A 20,505-nucleotide genomic window follows, 5' to 3' on the forward strand; every position below is an offset into this window, starting at 1 on the left:
GAAATGAAAAAATGTATTGTTTAGCACTTGTTCCGGCGCATTAGCACCAGGGCAAACTGTTGTTTACTATACTTAATAATTATGTAACCAGTCTGTGACCTAATTGTCGTGACTTGCAACGGGAAAATATATGTAAATACGAGCAGATAAACAACATTTATAGATGAAATAAGCTGATAACGTCAAGGGTTGTTTCATATATACGTGTTTTTTGTGTATGTCTGGAGTTTAAAAAGTCAATCGCCTTCCATATATGGTGTCAGTATGCCGGTTATGTATAGACGCCTATGTATTAAATGTTTAAGAGAACAAAATATGGACTGGTTGACCCCCCATATATACAGGGTATGATATGGGTCCATCGTCTAAATACTGTTCTGTTTTTTTACAATTTTTTGAAATGTTTGAACGTCATTTATGAAAAATTTGTTAATTGTATCATTTTCGACCGAGAAATTTCTCCATTCACCTGCGGCAGATTTGCCCGGGAGTTTTTGTGGGAAAAATTAGGGAAAACTGAAGGGCATTTGTAAATGGGTGGAAAGTGGCCACCCTGTTGAATACCAAAATATTGATTATGACTGGTTTATTTTCATTACTGTGGAAGACTGGACTACATTTATGCGAATATAAGCCTCTGATATCATGGAGGGCAGACAAACACTTGCTGTACTATGTTGACATATTGAAATCCTCTTTGAACCAGTGGCATAGTGGAGACTTTTAAGAGGCCATCATAGTTCAATCGCTAATCTAAGAACTTAAGTCTTTGGACTTGAGACCACTTTCAGACTTAAAGTCTCGACGGCCCAACTGGGCCCTAGTGGCTCTCAGGTGGATTAGATACTGAAAGTGAGTTAATTACAACTCTTCGAGCCAAACTACACCGAGCACTGCAGACTGATAGCAATGACGATATTCATTTTGTAGTCATATTAAATCATGGTTACAAAAAATTCATTATAGATATGGGAAATTGATGATAGGGACCACTTTTTCCCATGTATGATTTGTACATGCGTAAGGCGTGGCCCTTAATATTCTAGCTAATATTGCGTATGCCATATTGCATCTTCTACGATACCAGTGAACGTCATCAAATTATTCAAGTATACTTCACTGACGTCCTAGTTCGAGATTGAGAGCACTTTATATCTCTACTCCGTAAATATAGAAACGCCAATGTCTCTCTGCATCGCGCGTATTACTAAACAGACAACCACCCTCAGCTTGTCCCGTTGAGTTTCATGAGTCATTCACCTAGCTTCAAGCGAATATGTTTTCCAACGCAATCTATCTGAACTTGTGAGCAAATACCCAGAGTTCATCGTCAGTCAAATTGCTTAAAACCTCACAGAGAGATAGCTTTAACTCGTCATAAAAAAACTGATAAGGCTTAAACTAATGACCATTCAAAAATGTCAGCGGTTGTCGAAGAAAGGTCAATTGATTTTAGAAATTAATTAGGTCTATAAATCAACTGTCGACATTGACCGATAGATTTCACCTTTAGCCGCTATTGTACCAGTCAGCCCCAGCGCTCTATCTCATATCTATAGGTTCGATCGTGTTTTCTCTTTATTTGCTCATAAATTACTCCCATGGTTCGAAATAAGTCCAGAGGTTATTAATCGAGCATTCTCGGCTTGCACCGTGCGCAGCCAGAAAGTCGTAATTTTCGGAACAATTAACGACGTAATTGATTTAACGAGCTAGCGTATAACGAACTATTCATGATTCTAATGAACTTTCACTTTTTTCTTTTAATCGTCAGTTCCTGGAGGTATAAAAAAACGAATTATTTTCGCATGCAGATGTATTGCATGCAGTTCATTGATGCATCAAAATTTTTTCTCGTTTATCTCAATATTCATGTGTGTGTGTGTGATGTTTCTGTTTAGTTTTTATCGACATTTGTTAACCGTAGATGGCAGCACCTGCTAGACATGAGAAACCTATAGACGTTCGCGTCGCCTGAAGTTCAGATTTCTAGCATGAAAGTGGACGGACCTTACGGCTTGCTTTCTGAACGCGATCGTCTTTGCATTTTAAGCTCGAGTTTGATTGTATCTTCATTTCATGAGAAATGCTTGATTGCCCTTGTCGAAAAGGAAATTTAAAGAAATATACTAGGTTGTTCCTAGTAAAAAATTTGAACGATTTCAATGGTAGATTTTGAGCCAACTGCTAGTAAAAAAATTCTAAAAATTTTTTTCCTAAGGAATTCTCATTTCATATATCATATATACATATTTATATATGTCGTGATTGATTGATAGAATTACATATATATATATATATATATATATATATATATATATATATATATATATATATATATGTATATATATATATTCATCATTCACCAGGAAAAACAAATGACACTCGTGAAATAAATTCGTCCAATATTGATAATGAGTAACAACACTCGAGATTTATCAGTGATATCTTAAGATTTATTAGTTTAGTTCGATTTTTGACTCAGAGAGCGCACACACAATGCGTCATCAGAACTAGACGACTGAATAGCTAGAATCTTGATTGTCTTCGAATAAGTATTTCCTAACGTTGTTTTGACTGCATTCTTGCGTAAAAAATTGTCAATGAGTGCAGCCATATTCTTTTTAAAAACAAAAGTATTTCCTGAAGTTAATTCGACTAGATAAGTGGGCAAAGAATATTATAGAAAATCTGTCATCGAGGCGATGAATGCGACATGATATTTTAGCATATCAGTATTCTAGATGTAAAGGCCAATGTGATTGGTTCCTTTCCAAGGAATTTCGATGTACCGACCAATCATAATTAAGAAGACATAAATGATGACTTAAATTTTTGAAATTTTTAAAGAACGATACCTTCATTAGAAAGCCCCGGATTTTCCTGTAGGATTTACTTTCTAGTACCAATCTAAGTTTTTTTTTATTAGACTGACTTCTCAGTGGTGCCACCTATTGATAACCCCGATTGATTGAAACGTCTCAAATTTTGCGAGACAACGTTTCATCGCATCGAAAACACCCACTTTAGGTTACTGGTGATCTGGGTAAAATAGGTTTTCATCAACAATCACAACCGTCACCTATAGTGGCTGAAAAATGGATATGAATTGACTGGAAAAAATAATAATGACCTTTTCTATCATCTCTTATTCTAATGGCATGAAACGCTTGTGTACATGATTCATAGCTAAAATTGTTTTCGAGCTATTTACACATCTATCAGTTATTTCAGATATGCATGCGATACATATTATTTATATAGGAAATGATGATACATATTTTGAAGAGATGAATGCGTTAACCCTGTCTCGTGTTTTCGTCTAACGATGCTATTTCTTTTGAAATTTTCTCTTTCTCAGCATTTTGAAGAACCGTGTTTACGTCTTGTTTTAAAGTACGAGTAACCTTGCGTCGTGAAATAATATTTTTCTAAGGGTTGAATAGATTTTGTGGCAAGGACCGCACGCGTGTATATGATTGTGATACGTGATAAATTGGGTTGAGAATTACGAGAATTTCTTATCGAAATTTTCGTTTCTAAGTCAGTAAACGATGTATTATGGTGTGGTTCCGTTTCGTAAGAACTGAACCTCGTCTTAAGATAACAATTACATTGAAGAAAATGTAGAATTTAGATGTATATCTATATCCCTCTATTTCTATTTTAAGCACATATAGTTTCTATCCCAGAGCTGCCAACTCTGATTCCTGGTATTCAGTATTTTTTTGCTATTTCATTCTAGTTTGGCGCGTACGGAAATGTCAAAGAAGTTGCTGAGGGTCTTACTGTTGATTACGGATTAATTTGAACAGAAATATGAAAGTTGTTATTAAGGGTTTTACCCCTTGATTACTGAATAATTTGATCAGAAATGTGAAAGATGTTACTGAGGGTCTTACTACCTTGATTACTGATTTATTTGGACAGAAATGTGATGGATGCGACTGAGGGTCGTACCTCCCCTGATCACTGATTAATTTAAACATTCCTTTCATATTTCGATGAAGTGTACCTGATAATTTTCAACTTGTTACTGATGGCACTATTCAGGAGTTGGCAGCCCTGCTATACAGTCTAGAAGGCTCGAGTTTGTAGAAGATATGTTCGTTTAAGTGAAAATGAATTTCAAGAAGTTTTTGATCTGGCCAAGGGCGATGGAGATCTTAGTTTTGAGAATTTGGGAATGAAAAAGATTTGGGTTTTTTAAAGCTATTCTCGCTTAAACAATGATTCTTTTCTGAAACTCGGGTCTTGCTTGAAAATTCAAAAGTCTAAAAGAATCTTATTTTTCTTTTTTTGTCTTCCACATTTGCACGTACGATAGGTTTTCAGATGCCTGGTGGGTATTCCGTCCGTCCGATTATAGACCATAGATTGAAAACCCGCTTTTTTATTACGAATAGATTTTTATCGATTCCCGTAAAAACCCAACTCAGTCTTAGGGTCGTCGTGATAGATTAATCGATCGAAAATTGTAGCTTGGGTCCAGTTAACAAAAGAGAAATCCAGTGGCTAGGAGCCTGGTCTTTATGGACTGATCCTAACTTGAAGCCTATAGAGTTCATTCAACTAATGTATTAGACAATTAAGTTAATCACCGTGTTAACTGATCTGGTACCAGAGCCACAGTTTTGACTGAAATGGTCTCGAAGACAAGTTTGTTAGATTGATTATAGTAGGCTTAGACCAGTCTTACAGGGACGGATCAGGAGGCCTATATTTGAAGGACTTGTCACATCCCATTAGGGCAGTTTGATGTCCGAAAAGGCAACATTTTATGTACTCCCGCAGGGGGGCCAGGTTTGAAGAACATTTCATATCCCAAAAGGACATTTCTATGTCCAAAAGGCAATATTAAGCATATTCCCGCACTGAAATGCACCAAGTATCTCTGTAGACAAAATAAAAAAGGTCACTCAAAAAATTTTGTTGGAACTGTGTAAGTCTCGCAAGTTCCTCACTGGTCTTCATCCGCGCAAGTGTCCTGACGATTTTGAATTGGCATAATTTTTCCAGAAATTTGCGGTAACTATCGTAAAGCCTGTGTATATGTTTTAATTATCAAATATCGCGAGTAATCAAGCTTTCCGTTATTAACTGGACCCAACGTTTACTCAAATAGATTAAGATTCGTTTTCTACCCGTCTAGCAATCTGGGCCCGGGTTCCACGGTTGTGAGTAAAGAGTTAACTCACGAGTTAAAATCAGTTCATTTTCAACTTGATTAAACTCTGGAGTCAAATTTAACTCACAACCGCGGAACTGGATCCACTGTGTATTCCTCTAGTACAATTAGATCGTGTTTTGTGGATTCCACCATTCTGTTTTCTTTTCCGTAGATGTAACAAAAACTGATTCAATGTTTTTTCTATTTTCTCTTTCTTTCTCTCTATTTTTCCACTCATTCCCAAATATTCTTCGTGCTCCCCTCGCACACGTGCACAACTCCTACTCAACAGCGAGGAAAGGTAAATATTTCAAGTTTCCGGCACTTTTTAGTTCGTTATCTCATTTCCGAAAGTCTTAATTCAGTTTTCTTGAATCCGTTTTTCGTCGTTTCCGATTCACTTTTTCGTCCGAATTTTCGAATAGTTTGTGACTCGTTCTCTTCTAAACGCTGCAATTTTTTTCCTCTCGAATCTTTCTTAACTTTTTCCGAAATTCAAAATGGATGTAAAAATAATTGATTAATCAAAAATTTTTATCGTTTGATTTTTCGAAAAGATTTCCGCTACGCAAAATTCTACAATTTGAATTTTAATTAATTGAAGAAATATCGGGATCAAAATTGAAAAAAAATTTTTTCTTAAATTTACAAATCATGACCGCTTGAATATAACTTGGATATCATTCCTCCCAGCAATTCTTTGTGATTACAGTTTATATGTCTGGAAGTTGGATTTCTTTATTGTAATTTTTTTCTAATTCGAATTAACAATTTTTTTTCACGAAAATAAAAAGACTTTGGTTAATTATGCAGTCATTTCAATAGGGTAGAAAATTATTGGAAAAAAAAGTTAAAAAAAAAAATTCATACAAAAATTTTAAGTGTATAAGGGTTTTTACTGATGGTTTTTCTTCGAAAAATTTTCGTTTCTAGTTCCGAATCTCGAACAGATGCCGATTAAGGCTGAAAGCGTCCCCGCCGCAGAAAGTAAGTGACCACCGCAATAACGCGCTGAGCTCGGCACGACAGAATACCTCATCGAACTAATCAATGCGATCTAATCTATCCGTTGATTTTATTAATTACTCGATTATTAATTAAGCATGCGTTAGAATTGATTACAGGTATTTTCTTTTTTTTTCGTTCGATAGGTCACGTAATTAATTTTCAGGCGCTGATGAAAGCATGTCGTTTCGCTCACTTAAATTAAAAAAGAAATTTTAGACAGCAAAAATATGATGAATGAGTTTAAACCCATGATTAGAAACATCAAATTAGACGAGAAGATACACAATATCCGTGTATGATGATGACGAGAGAAATCCCACAATAACGAAGCCAAGATTGAAAAATTCTATATCAAAATGATTATATTTGAGGAGCGATGTTTCGGCTAACAACGGTTAGCCATCATCAGGCGTACTGAAGGCGTACTCAGAACGCCTGATGATGTCTAACAGTTGTTAGCCGAAACGTCGCTCCTCAAATATAATCATTCCGATATAGAATTTTTCAATCTTGTCTTCGTTATCGTGGAATTTCTCTCAGAAACATCAGATGATTATTGAATCTGAATATCTGAATTTTCGGTTTTCAACTTAAGCTGTGATCACACTCAAGGAGCAATTTGGATTGGATCAGACCCAAGTCAAATTTGGCTGTTTACATGTAAACCACTCACTCGATACTTAACAAAGTGAAGTGAGTCGCTTTCGAAACCATTTGCAATTTAAACGCCATCATTTGACCCATGGTAAAATTTGGCTCCGGCTTAGTCTTGCCAAATTTGGTTCACGCCTGTTTGGCCCATTTTACATTCACGTGAAAAATACAAAAAATACTCATATGTGATCGCAGCTTATAACAATATTAAGGAAGTTGAATGAATTTTGACCTGGGAATAAAAAATTCAGTGTTTTCGAAAAAAATTTGGGGTTTTTCATTATTGTGGGTTTGATGCTCTAGTCTTTCGACACATTGCAAAATTTCCACCTCTATACAATGAATTTAATAGTTCGTTCGTAGAATGCTAATAAACGCATGCAAGTCACTAAAAAAACAATGAAAATTGAATCAACTAATGATATGTGACACCTAGATGTACATAACAATGGCTTATATTTAGTCAAACAAAACTCAAGAAATGTTAGAACCTACAGTTTTAAATTAACACAGACTCATAATTTTGAGATGAACGAAATTAAGATTAACAACATTCGAACATTAACAGCCACTAAAAATTACGTTTCAACGAAAATAAATGACTACGTACTTATCACTCACTCGGAAAAATTACACGTGATAGTTGCATGAATGATAAAGATTAGATTCCTAATAGATGTACGTTAGGGTTGGTAAAGTGCGATGCTTAGTTTGCTGTAGATGTCGAATAGAAAACTTGTGAAATAAGTGCATTTTCAGACTTTTTCAGAATTACTCGGAATACAGAGCCGCCACCCAGAATATCGCTAAAAACATCATTTTCTCCATTTATTTTTCTATTATAATTGAAAAAAAATTAGTTTGCCTCATTTCTCCCATCATTTGAATTCAATTTAACACAATTTCCACCGTATTGAAAACATTTTTGGCAGTCCTTTCAAGATTTTATGTGGAAAATACTCCAATAAAAATTAAATTCCTATTTGAATTTTTCCCATCCATTTTAGAACGTGCTTAATAGAAAAATACATGTATTGTAAGGAAAGATTTTAAGAAAATTTTATTTTCCATTTTTTCCCTTCGCCCTACAATTTTTACCTAAAATATCTGTATTCCAAGTAATAAGGACTTATTGTTGGTAACTGACTTAATCAGTAGTGCTATATGGGAGGGTTTAGGACAGCTACTGAAATAAGCTATCAGTAAACTGTTATTTGAATAAGAGACTTGTTGAGAACTGTTTTCTGAAATCTGGGGAATTTTCGTAGAAATCAACGTGCGAATATAAAATTGTGATTAACTTTTCATTTTTAGAGGCACCGAGGGCTGCTGCAGCTCCCCCGCCGGTCGATAGTAAGTGTGGACGGTCACGCCCCCCACCCCCCCCTGAATACCCCCACCTAACACACAACCGAAACAAAACATATTGACAGCATTCATCGCATGCAATTCGGATACACACCTGAAATAAATACTAGAAAAAACAGCTACAAAAACCGAACCGCAAAATTTGATCGCCGCTCTCTAAAAAACAAATCGCATGAAGTTTCTTTCGAAAATAGAGTATTTCGATGGGAAATTATGATTTCATTGTTGAAACTAATCGAATAATTTTGATGTGATTAAAAGTAAGCATTGTAGAAAATTAGAACTCACAATCCAACCTCAAAAGTGAAAGTGCCTTCATTATCACATAAAAACGAATTAATGACAATTTGTAATATTCTATGTACCAGTAATAAGTTGTATTTTCTGAAAAATATGGTAATATCTGACAAAAAATTTTTCTGTGGCCACAAACCCAGTTCTTGTTAAAATTTGTGTTGTAGTCAAATTTTTGAGAATTTAATTTTATTCATTCTTACTCGAAATTGTGGAACTGGGTCCAGTTTTGTAGATCGGATTCAAGTTCAAATTCTACTTTTATAAGTCCAATCAGATTTAAATTCGAAGCTGGACCGGGCCTGATTATAACTGGTTCGAAATGAACTTGCTATTTTCTATGCACGCTGAGAAAAGTATCTCGTTTCGACTATGAATAAATTCCAATATTTCTGTCTCTGATCAAAACCACTAAACAAAATCGACACCTCAAAACTGATAGCATTCACTGTTGAATCGGCTTTGAAATATTTCTCGGCTTTCAGAATTTTCAGGATAACATTTTTACAGCCATCCGAGGGAATGACGCTTGTAGAACTTACTCAACAAAATATATATGATGGCTCTGTATAGCATGGATTAATATTTCTAGTTTCAGGAATTAATTTGTTTTTTAACCGTATCTGCAGTTATGGAGTTTAGTGCGTGTTGAAGTAGGCTTGGGAGAAATGGTTTGAGTATTGGTTGGACTGTGAGGAATGTTAGGGTTGTTGGTCATGTCCCCAGTTAAGGGTATTGGTTTGTGTAGAAATTTTTTAAGGTATATTGGTAAGGCTTGTGGGGAAGACGGGATATGCTCTCACTAGGCTCTGTGGTTGTGTTTAGGGATAACGAGTCAATTCAGGCCGAAGGTACTATTCTAAAAACTTTGCCTTTTGATATTCATTGATATATTCAGTATTCCTGAAGATGACTATTAGGATACAGGGGTGGATCTAGAAAATTTGGGAGATATTTTTGAAGAAATATATCCTTAAAGATGGATATTCTGAGAATATGAATGTGAAATTTGCAGGTTAACTTATCTTGACGAAAAGGGCTATCTCAGTTGGAAGGCACGGGTCTGGACCCCCATCCCAAATCCGCCCCTTGGATAAAGTAGTCTTGAAATCGATTCTTCATGCAAATTGACTCCTATAACTGCAGACACTCAGTATGTTTTTAGTTAAAATGGCGCTTGTCAACTCAGATTGGTTTAGAAAAAAAGTTGTATCAATGCTTTAGTTTCTGTGTCACTGTTTTCGTGATGTCTGACAACTAACGCTTCATTTTGGTTGATTATAACCTGTGTCAAGATTGTTGCGACGAAATTTATCGCATCAACGTTTTCTATGTTGAACGTAGGATTTTGGTTGAAAAGTCGCGATGAAATTCCGCTCAAAGTTACGCATTTTAGTTTCCATGTTTTAACATGCTATATGTTTCAATGTACGTTGAAAGAAATTCTCAAATCCTAAAGAAGCTGTAATTCATCTTTAAAAAGTGTTTTATCAATTTATCGAGTTTTTATATGATGATCTATTTTAGCCACCGTTGAAAATCTTGGTCCAGTTTCAGTGTCATGAGTTAAGAGTTTACTCTTAAGTCAAAGATCATTTTCGATGAGTTAACTCTGGATCAAATCTAACTCAAAACTGTAGAACCACGAGGACCTAATTATTATTAGAATAACGACTGATTTCGAAATCTATTTTCCGCATTACAGCTTGCAACCCGAGTAAATGCTACGCGACCGGTCGTGGTATCCAGCCGAAAGGTATCCGCGTGCGCGACGTCGCCGACTTCAAGGTGCACACAGAGGGCGCCGGTAATGCCGAGGTCAAGGTCATCGTACTGGGACCGGGAGGCTCGCACGAGAAGGTGAAGGTGAAGAAGGTCGATGTCTGCACGTACGAATGCGAATACATCCCGCTGAAACCTGGAAAGTACGTCGTTACGGTGCAGTTCGGTGGACAGGATATTCCTAAATCACCATTCAAGGTACAGTATCCTCAGAGGTTTGGGTTGGTTCTACAGGACTGGGTATTTAGGTGGGTTCACCATTCAAGGTACAGTATCCTTAAGAGGTTTGGGTTGGTTCTACAGGACTGGGTATTTAGGTGGGTTCACCATTCAAGGTACAGTATCCTCAGAGGTTTGGGTTGGTTCGACAGGACTGGGTATTTAGGTGGGTTTACCATTCAAGGTACAGTATCCTTAAGAGGTTTGGGTTGGTTCTACAGGACTGGGTATTTAGGTGGGTTCACCATTCAAGGTACAGTATCCTTAAGAGGTTTGGGTTGGTATTACAGGACTGGGTATTTAAGTGGGTTCACCATTCAAGGTACAGTATCCTCAGAGGTTCGGATTGGTTCTGCAGGACTGGGTATTTAAGTGGGTTCACCATTCAAGGTACAGTATCCTCAGAGGTTTGGGTTGGTTCTACAGGACTGGGTATTTAGGTGGGTTCTCCATTCAAGGTACAGCATCCTCAGGGGTTTGGGTTGGTTCTATATAGGACTTGGCATTTAGCTGGACTCACCATTCAAGCTGCAGTAAGGTATGCAAGGCGCATTGGGGTTAGGGCTAGTTTTGTATATCAACTTCAGTTGCTGCTAATGTAAATATAGAAAATTGAAGTCAGTTCAGATTTTACAGTTATATGGATTGAAATAGAAAATATGTTATATTTTCCGGAATATGACCAGCTGTTATATTGGTGACATGTGTCGTCCATCCGGTTACGGGCGGTTCATCAAAGTATTCAATCCTTAGAAACCTACGGCATCTGGATTGAGAACATGTTTATACATAGATTGAACCTACATCAAGCTTTAAGTCAAAATGAAAACAGTCAAACCAGATTAAGCAGGTTTGACCGTAGTATTTGAGCCAAATAAGGGACTTTTTTCCTTGTTAGTGTATAAAGCCGTGATGGCCGGGTTCAAACGTGTATGTCTCCTCTATAAAGCCATTGAGGGGCAGCTCAACCACCCAGCTACTGCTGATTTCTAACTTCGAACACAAAGGTAATATGAAATAACTTCATACGTCTTATCGGCAGACTTAGAAACAACCCGCAGCGTCAGAAATCTAGTTATTATTGGACTCTAAATCATCTGAAATGATAACAATAAGCTTGAAAAACATCAGCTGAAACAATAGATATGAATCTCGTAAGAAAGCGGGTATTATCATATCGCTACCTGAGATCTTTTTTCGAGTCAGATTTATTCATGTTTTTTTAAACGTACATCGTTGATCTCGTTACACGGACCTCACATGGCGCGTTACCTTTTTCCTACTCGCACCGATCCAGACAATACAAAGATATAAAAATACATATTTGCGAATTTGATACGCATCGTCTGTAACTTTATCTGAAAGCATTTGTTTGAAATGTTCGCACGTATTTTTTCCCATGGTTTCCACGCGTTGTTATACGACGATTGAAGTTATTTATGATTTCGACGTGGGTTTCATTGACCGGTTTTAGCTTTGATTCATGGGGTACTAAAACACGATCCAGTTTCATAGTTCCCTTGGTTGAAATTTGACTAGCGATAAAATATTGAAAATGAACTAGACTCTGATTGACGCTTATCTCTTGGAGGTATGCGTATTTCATGGCATTAGGGACAGGGATGTGTCATTATCATGATGAATTGGAGTAAGCAGATTTTTAAAATATTGCCAGGCGGGGCACGCAATAATTCCAGGCAATCGACTCCTGCATAAATAAAGTACACACAGTATGGTGTTATTTGAGTTTCAACACGAACAGGGTGGCCTCTTACCTGGAAAACCTGGAAAACTCAGTAAAATCTAGAAAAAGTTGGGCAAAATTCAGGGAATTTGACAAAATTTTACAAAAAAAGCTGGAAGATTCAGGGAATCAGAAAAATCTAGAAAAAATCAGGGAATTTGCCATAAACCTGGAAAACTCAGGGAATACGGATAATGCTATTGACCGTGTGTTTTATTATGACAATGTGATTCAATGAAAAATGAATAAATTATAACATTTTATACCAATAGATTTCTCTGATTCACTCGGGGAATTTTGTGTAATAACATGGAAAAATCAAGGAAAACTCAGAGAATTTGAAAATGGCGCCACCCTGCTGGAATATTTCCCGAATTCACGGATAAGATATCGGAATCGTTTCTATTTTTCCGCAGGTCGATGTCGCTCCGGCGAAACAGTCGAAGATCCGCGCGTACGGACCGGGACTCGAGGGCGGAATCGTCGGATGTTCGGCGGACTTCGTCGTCGAAACGAACGGCGAGACGGGCGCGTTGAATTTCTCGATCGAGGGCCCGTCGCAGGCGAAGATCGACGTGCACGACATCGGCGACGGTTCGGCAGACGTGAAATACTGGCCGACGATCTCCGGCGAGTACGCCGTGCACGTGCTGTGCAACGAGGAGGATATACCCGGCTCGCCGTTTATGGCTCAGATTCAACCAACCAGCGCCACCTGCAATCCAGCCCTGGTCAGTATTTCATCTTATGATAACGCACAGTACAATGCGGGCAATTGAATATATTCAATAGTTTTAGATTACCGAGAAGATATGATTTATGCAAAACATTCCTTCAGGCTTATTCTAAAATCTGTTTCAAATGAATAAATAATGGGGACAATCCCTATTTTAAGATAAAAAAATCTGTTTCTACAGTATACACCTGACTATGACTACGTTTGAGAGTAGTTTCTACTCTTTTTAACCTATTCGCCCTCAAGTCACCCTCATTCGCCCTGTCTACTACTCCTCAAGACACCTGAATCTGCCTTCAGTCATCTGCCCTGCCTATTAGGCTATTACTCCTCAAGCCACCTGAGTCCACCTTCAGTCTGGTCTGTTCCGACCCCGCAAGAAGAGCAGGGTACCCACTGACCCTAGAAAACTCGGAAGCTGAACAATTTTAGAAAAATTCATGGAATTCCTAATCCACACCCAAGTGGCACCCCTAAAATGATTTAAAATATCAAAAATATATATTTCTGATCATTGAAAATAATTTCAAAGAAAGTTAAAAGTTAAGTTTATTTCACACATGGTTTATTCTACATTCGTTTGTGTAGGTGAAAGCATACGGACCCGGTCTGCGTCAGTCGGGCGTCGCGCCCAACGTCTGGGCCGAATTCACAGTCGACACTCGCGAGGCCGGAACCGGCAAATTGAACATCTCGTGTCTGGACGTGAACTGTAACCCTCTCGACGTGCAGGTTCTCGATAACCGTGACGGAACCTACAGCTGCCGATATTTGCCGAAGAAAACCGTCAAACATACGATTCTTATTTCGTTCGCCGATACGAACATACCAGAAAGTCCATTCAGGGTAAGTCCAGTGATGACTGGTTTTTTCTGATCCGTGAATTGGTTGTCAGCGTCTGTTATAGCCACAATCACATGGAAACTATTTGACCCCCGTGAAACTGGTCCGGACCAGATGCGAGTCATGTTGGGTCCGCGTTTACTAAGCGCGTTCACACGTAAAATGACTTGTTACTTAAATGCTATAAAAACGATGTTGTGGCATGTTAGGTGATTCACTTCCAGAACCAGTTAATATTCTCACCAAATATTTTAATATGGTCCTGGTCTGACATGTAGTTGGGCAAAAATTTGGCCGCATCAACCAGATACAAACTAATTTATCACTCAGTCACAGTTTTAGTATGGATGTGAATACCTGGTATTCTTTAGACTCAGTTCATTGTAGATGATTCAATCAGTTGTCTCAGTGCTCATCAGTTTACCATTGTTTTGTAGGTAAACGTATCTGAAGTATCTAAACCTCAGGAAGTGAAAGTCTACGGACCCGGTATCGAGAAGGGAGTCAAAATGCACGAACCGACTTACTTCGTGGTCGACTGCAAGAAGGCTGGTCCAGGTAAATCCTAATCTAAAAAACACAGTTTTATGATGTCATCAGGTTCGATATTGCAAGTGAGGGAGGAATGTGGCAAAGTCTCATGATGCCATCAGGTTCAAATCCCTGTGAAAGAGGAATGTGGCAAAGTCTCATGATGCCATAAGATTCAAATCCATTCCGTGTCGTAGGAACGTGGCAGAGTGTCATGATGCAATCAGGTTCAAACCCTTACAATGGAGGAATGCGGCAAAGTCTCATGATGCAATCAAATTCAAATCCCTGAAAGGGAGGAACTTGGCATGATGTCATCGGTTTGATTCTGAAAACTACCAGTAGTTGCCCGAGCGGCGTTCATTGTATGTAAAAAAACTGTAAGAAAAATCGATTGACCAGGTTATGTATTTGATTGTAGGTGATGTCGCGATCGCTCTGACTGATGATAAAGGAATTGACGTCCCTGTCGAGACGGTCGATAATAAAGACGGAACGTTCACCATACAGTATCAACCGTACACAACTGGTACCTACACCGCGTCAGTATTCTTCGCCGAGAAAAAAGTGCCGCAGAGTCCGATCAAAATCGAAGTGGCGCCGAGCTGCGACGTCAGCAAGGTGTTCATCGACGGCCTCGAACCGAGTAAGTTCATTTGATCGTTCGTTCTCTTCGTTCCGGGGCAGTTCATCTGGTGGCGTTGAAAAAGTCCCAACGCGATGAAATGAATTCGAAACAAAACTGAATTATTTACATGTGTATATTAATTCTCGACCTTGATTCATTGTACCTTGATTCAGTGTACCTTGATTCAGCGTACTGTGAATCGGTCAGTATACCCTGATTCACTGTACCTCAATACACTGTACCCTGATTTGGTATACATTGACTCTGAGTACCTTGATTCGGTTTACCTTGATTCGGTATACCTTGATTTGGTTTACTTTGATTCGATGTAACAAGACTCAGTGTACCTAGATTCACTGTACCTCAATACACTGTACCTTGATTCAGTGTACCTTGATTCAGAGTACTTCGGTTCAAGGTACCTTGATTCAGTGTACCCTAATCCACTGTACCGTGAAGATCAGAACTTTGATATCTGATTGAAGTTTAGTTTTCTCGATATATCATCATATCATTGCTAATTGGGACTTATTCAATTCATACTTCTTTGATGCCGGTGTCTATAACGTATTTTATATTAGTGAATCTGCTACATCATTTAGTCAAACTATCACATTTTCTTAACTCGGAAAACCTTCACAAGTTTCCGATGAAAATATTTTATGCATTAAATATGTAGATTGATTTATCTTTTATCGAGATCTATTGTTCAAGACAAACTATTATTTTCGATCATATTCTTAATTATTACTTTTTACTTTGATGTAATTTTTTTTTAAATACGCGCTAAGATGGAAGAATGCTTCGTATCCTAATAAAATGAGAAAAATCTTATGATTTTTTTTGCGGTTACAAAGCGAGCACATGTGTCGTCAGTCTAAAATTTTTACTGAAGAAGGATGGTAGGAAATATATTTCTATTCTATCCTAAATATTTCTAATATCTTAAATAGACTTTTTAGTCACCCAACAATTGTGAGATTTTACATTTATTGTTTCATCGCGGAAATGGTAATCTTACTGATCAGTCTTAATATATATCGGTCTTTGAGGCCCAATATTGAGGGTTGACTGCTCTAGATCATGACTGGTAGACGGATATTAATCTCAGAGTTAATGAGCAAAACCCACAGTTGATGATTTAAAAGTTTATTCACACAGTTTCAAAATTTTGACTAAATTTGTAAATAAATTGTTAAGTCATCAAGTGAGGTTTGCTCATTTACTCTAGATCAGTTTTCTGAGGACGAATATATTTTTATGCCATCACATTGTGCTCGCTGTAACCCCGAAAAGCTTTACATTGAGAAATGTTGTTAATTCGGTGGAGTTTATTTATGTTTATTATATTTCCCCCCTCTCGCTCCCCTCCCCTCCGATAGCTTACGAACTCGGCGTTGAAACTGACTTCGACGTCATCACAACGAACGCCGGCAAAAAACCGAAAGATGTCGTCGTCAACATCACGAACCCGAAGGGCAAGGTAACAAAAGCCAAACTCGACGAACTAGACGACGGCTACATGGCGTCATTCAAGATGGCTGAAGTGGGTGTGCACACGATCGAGGTGGAAATCGGCGGCAAACCCGTGCCGGGAACGCCGCGTCGCATCGAATGCAAACCGAAAGGACAAGCCCCGCCCCCGACGCCGAAATCGGCGGCGCAGAAGGTGAAAGCGTACGGTGACGGTCTGAAGAAAGGCGTCACGAACAAACCGTGCGAGTTCACGATCGATACGCGCGAAGCGGGACCCGGCGCGCTCGGACTGACCGTCGAGGGCCCGTGCGAGGCGAAGATCGACTGTAAGGACAACGGCGACGGAACGTGCGGCGTGAAATACCACCCGGTCGAACCCGGCGAGTACACCGTCAATATCATGTACGCCGATGAGCACATACCGCGATCGCCGTTCAAGGCTCTGGTCGTGCCGCCCGGACGAGAGAACCTAGACGTCAGCGGGATACGCGTCACCGGACCAGGAGTCGAACCCGAGGGTATATACACCTATCTACGCATGGTGTGTTCTTCTTACGATATAAGGCTGTCAAGTGACCCTAATTTTCCTCTTTTTTTTTACTGGATACTTCCTTCCTGTACCCTTTCCTATGATTTTTGTCTGTATTCTCTGAATTTGGATTGATCGCCAGGGCCCGGCTTAATAGACTAGTATTAACTATAACCCGGGGACTAACTTAATTCATTTTCAATTGAGTTAGCCCCCGGGTTAAAGATAATACCAGTCTATAAAACCAGGCCCTGTAGTGTTTCTCTTGTGAGACATGTGAAAGTACCGGGGTATATCAAATTTGCCCTTTCTTTTTTGTCAACGAAGAAGATGTTTGGTGAATTTCAGTGCAAGAGTGCCCCTTAAACTAATATTGTCTTTTTGAGACATTAAAGCGCCCTTTTGGGATGTGACAATTTATTCAAAATTAGCCCCTCAGTGTGGAAGTACACATAACCTTGCCTTTATGCACATCCAAGTACCCTTTTGAGTGTGACCAAGTCCTTCAAAATTGGCCTCTGGATCCCCACCCCTGAACAGATTAAATTCCTCGTACTTTATGCCGGGTCCAGCCATCTAAAATCCCAACTTGCCAAGTAGAATATTCGATCTACCTTTTGGGACCACTTGACAGCCTGATATACTAACAATAGGGGGCGGTAGTAGAGCGTGCACGCGAATGTGTCTCCTTCTCCTGTCAATCTCTTGATCGTCGATTGTTCTATAAAATCATCATCACCGGCGAATGAAATTATCTAGAATGTATATTATTTGATTTACATGAAATAATCGTTCGAATTAATATTGCATGAATATTGTTGATTTTTCTGCAGCACTTATTTTTAGACGAGCATGGAAATATTTTACGACCCCCGGTTCCACAGTGGACGGTTTATATTCGACTGCTCGAGTCAAATGCTTGAAAATGATCAGATCATCGCTCCGAAACTTTTTTCGAAAATGAGAGAGTTATAATTCCTCCAGGATTTGCTAACATTTGCCTCTGGAGTCGTATGTTTGAACCTGATCATATTATGACTCCATAGCTATGACTCTATTCAAAGCGATGACTCCGGTATTGTCTAACATTTGACCTCGGAGTCGAATTTAGAAAATCGACTTATTATGAATCAATACAGAGTTTAACGGAACGATAACCACACTCAAACGTGTTGAACGGATAATAAGATAAAAACCCACTATCTACAGATCTTTTAATCTGTAGATAGTGGATTTTAATCTTATAACAGAGTTTAACGGTTTGGAGTGAAATTTTGTATGTTTTTACTCTTCAATCTGAAGGTTTGAAATTGTATCTGGAGTCAAATATATGTAAAAATGAACTAATTATGACTCTCGGAGTCGACTCAACGACTGTGGAACTGTTTTCTGTGTTAACATGTTACTTACTGCACGTATATACGCAATTTCAGATCCCGTTGATCTTAACATGAAATAGAATAGCTCTTCATATTTGTAGCACTAAGAACCCGATCGTGGCGGGCTAGGCTAAACTTAGAGTTTAAAAAATGAAAAACAAACAGTTTTTCAGGAGGGGAACGTAAATAATTTGCGTGGGTAACAAAAAACCTCGGCAAAATAAGCGATGGTGTTGTTTTGATCAGAAATTTCTCTTACCCAGGGGGAGAGGTATGTGTACCTCTTCATAGATACGTAACACTGTTTACTCCCTTTCGCCCTCGCACTTCTGTCATAAGATACAATTGCTTATCATTCCCTCCTACGTGGGAAATATTTGCAATGACTTTCACGAGGAAAGAGAAAATATCGCGAAAGAAAATCCATTGTTTGTTCCTAAGGAACTGGTCTGTATTCTAGTCTACAGATAGACTGGGTGGCTGTATAAGATACGCCCGGTGTCTGGAAAATATGAAGATACTCTGGTGTTTTCTACCTCAGTATTTGATATATTATTTATTTTTGAATGGTTCTAGGATTTTGTAAAAACTTTTGAACAACTGACCCCAAACTTTGAATTGTTTCTGGTTTCCATTTTCCCAGGGTTTCAATTAATTGTGCACAAAATTCATGTTTTTAACTTGTAAAAACTCTGCCCTACCGGCGGTACTGCCACAGTTGTTTTGATTGAAGACCTTAGTGACCTCTATCGTATGTGAAGCAAATGAAATAACAGCGAAGAGGTATGAATACGTTCAAACCATCAGGTGATGGGTGTTCACGTGAACTTATCTTTATGGCCAAAACCCTGAGAATAGCCGTATTGGATATAGGGGTTTGTGAGATCTGACTTAAGAGGAGTGTTATGCATAGATATGACTCGAATAGGAAATTTTTGAAAAGATCTCTGACTGAGTATAATTTCGAACCCAGTATTCCAGTAATTCAGACACTAGTCAATTGTATGATAGAATGTGAAAGATGAGGTATATATTCGCTATGTTATCACCCGCCCACCCTCTCTTAGCACCACATACTCATCAATACTCTATCTCTCTCAATAGGAATGGGGTTTAATATGAATCTAAACAGATCATAATGCTGCAAATATCATACAGCACGACTATAATGTTATCGTAACTGATGTTCATGTATCTGATTACCACCCCTTGAGAATGCTGCCGGCACCCAGCTCTACAGTTGTGGAAGTTAAAATCATATCATGAAATTGAGTCCTTTGCTCCTTGCGACTAGTTGTGCAATTATGGCATAGATTCAACAACTTAAGATCAGTCTGTTCTAAGATCATTACTTAAGACCAGTCTAATTAAGCTCATTTTAGTTCTATTGCCAATCTTACAGATCACTTTAAGCTACTTGTGGTTCTATGATCGATCTTACATCTTTTTCAAAATTATTTTTGGACTCGGCTAGTAACGACTGTGCAACTGGTCCCTGAAATCAAAACTAACCACAACCAATCAAAAAATCATTTAAGTTTGATTTAATCTATTTCATAATAACATCGGAATGATTTTCTTGAAGATTAGTAGAAATATTTTATGATTGACGCATGCGCCATAAAATCAGTTACTGACATTTATTAAATGTTTTTTCAAAAATAACTACGAGCAAATGTTTACGTAGGAATCATTGAATGTGATTAGAATATCAAGAATTTTCAAAGAAAAAAAATTCATTTTCAGAAATATTAAGATTCTTATTAGAATGAATTTCACCTCAAATTTCGCCAATTTTTACTTTGAAAATAATTTTTTTCATTGATTGTTTTGCAGGAGTATTTTTGGAATCATTGACCGATTTCACGGTCGACGCGCGATCGGTGACTCGTACCGGCGATGGCAAGGTCAAGGCCATTCTGACGAATCCTCAGGGAGTGAAATACGACACGATCGTCAATAACAACAAGGACGGCACGTACAAGGTCAACTATACTCCGTTCGAACAAGGTAAGCAGCGGCGGTTTTTATTCGCGGACCAACCTTCACCCAAAAGGACAAGTTCCTAAATTGATTTTGGAACAGCCAAGATCACATGGAGATAATTGAGTGGCACGGACCAGGCCCTAGTCATACTTGGCCCA

General features: G+C 38.2%; 1 protein-coding gene across 5 annotated transcripts in view; it reads left to right on the forward strand.

Moving 5' to 3' along the window:
* LOC141901327 (filamin-A-like) overlaps positions 1-20,505 on the forward strand; it is a 90,692-nt gene that overhangs the window by 24,665 nt on the left and 45,522 nt on the right. For 2 of the 5 annotated variants that reach the window (XM_074788502.1, XM_074788505.1), the window contains exons 10-16: positions 10,200-10,474; positions 12,656-12,970; positions 13,564-13,821; positions 14,256-14,376; positions 14,771-14,995; positions 16,360-16,971; positions 20,198-20,371. In XM_074788502.1, the coding sequence (XP_074644603.1) occupies positions 10,200-10,474; positions 12,656-12,970; positions 13,564-13,821; positions 14,256-14,376; positions 14,771-14,995; positions 16,360-16,971; positions 20,198-20,371 (1,980 nt within the window). Of the gene's footprint in view, positions 1-6,107; positions 6,158-8,146; positions 8,186-10,199; positions 10,475-12,655; positions 12,971-13,563; positions 13,822-14,255; positions 14,377-14,770; positions 14,996-16,359; positions 16,972-20,197; positions 20,372-20,505 lie in introns of those variants that run through there. The other 3 variants (XM_074788503.1, XM_074788504.1, XM_074788506.1) reach the window with 3 other exon arrangements.

Source organism: Tubulanus polymorphus, chromosome 3 (assembly GCF_964204645.1).
Source record: "Tubulanus polymorphus chromosome 3, tnTubPoly1.2, whole genome shotgun sequence".
NCBI lineage: Eukaryota > Metazoa > Nemertea > Palaeonemertea > Tubulaniformes > Tubulanidae > Tubulanus > Tubulanus polymorphus.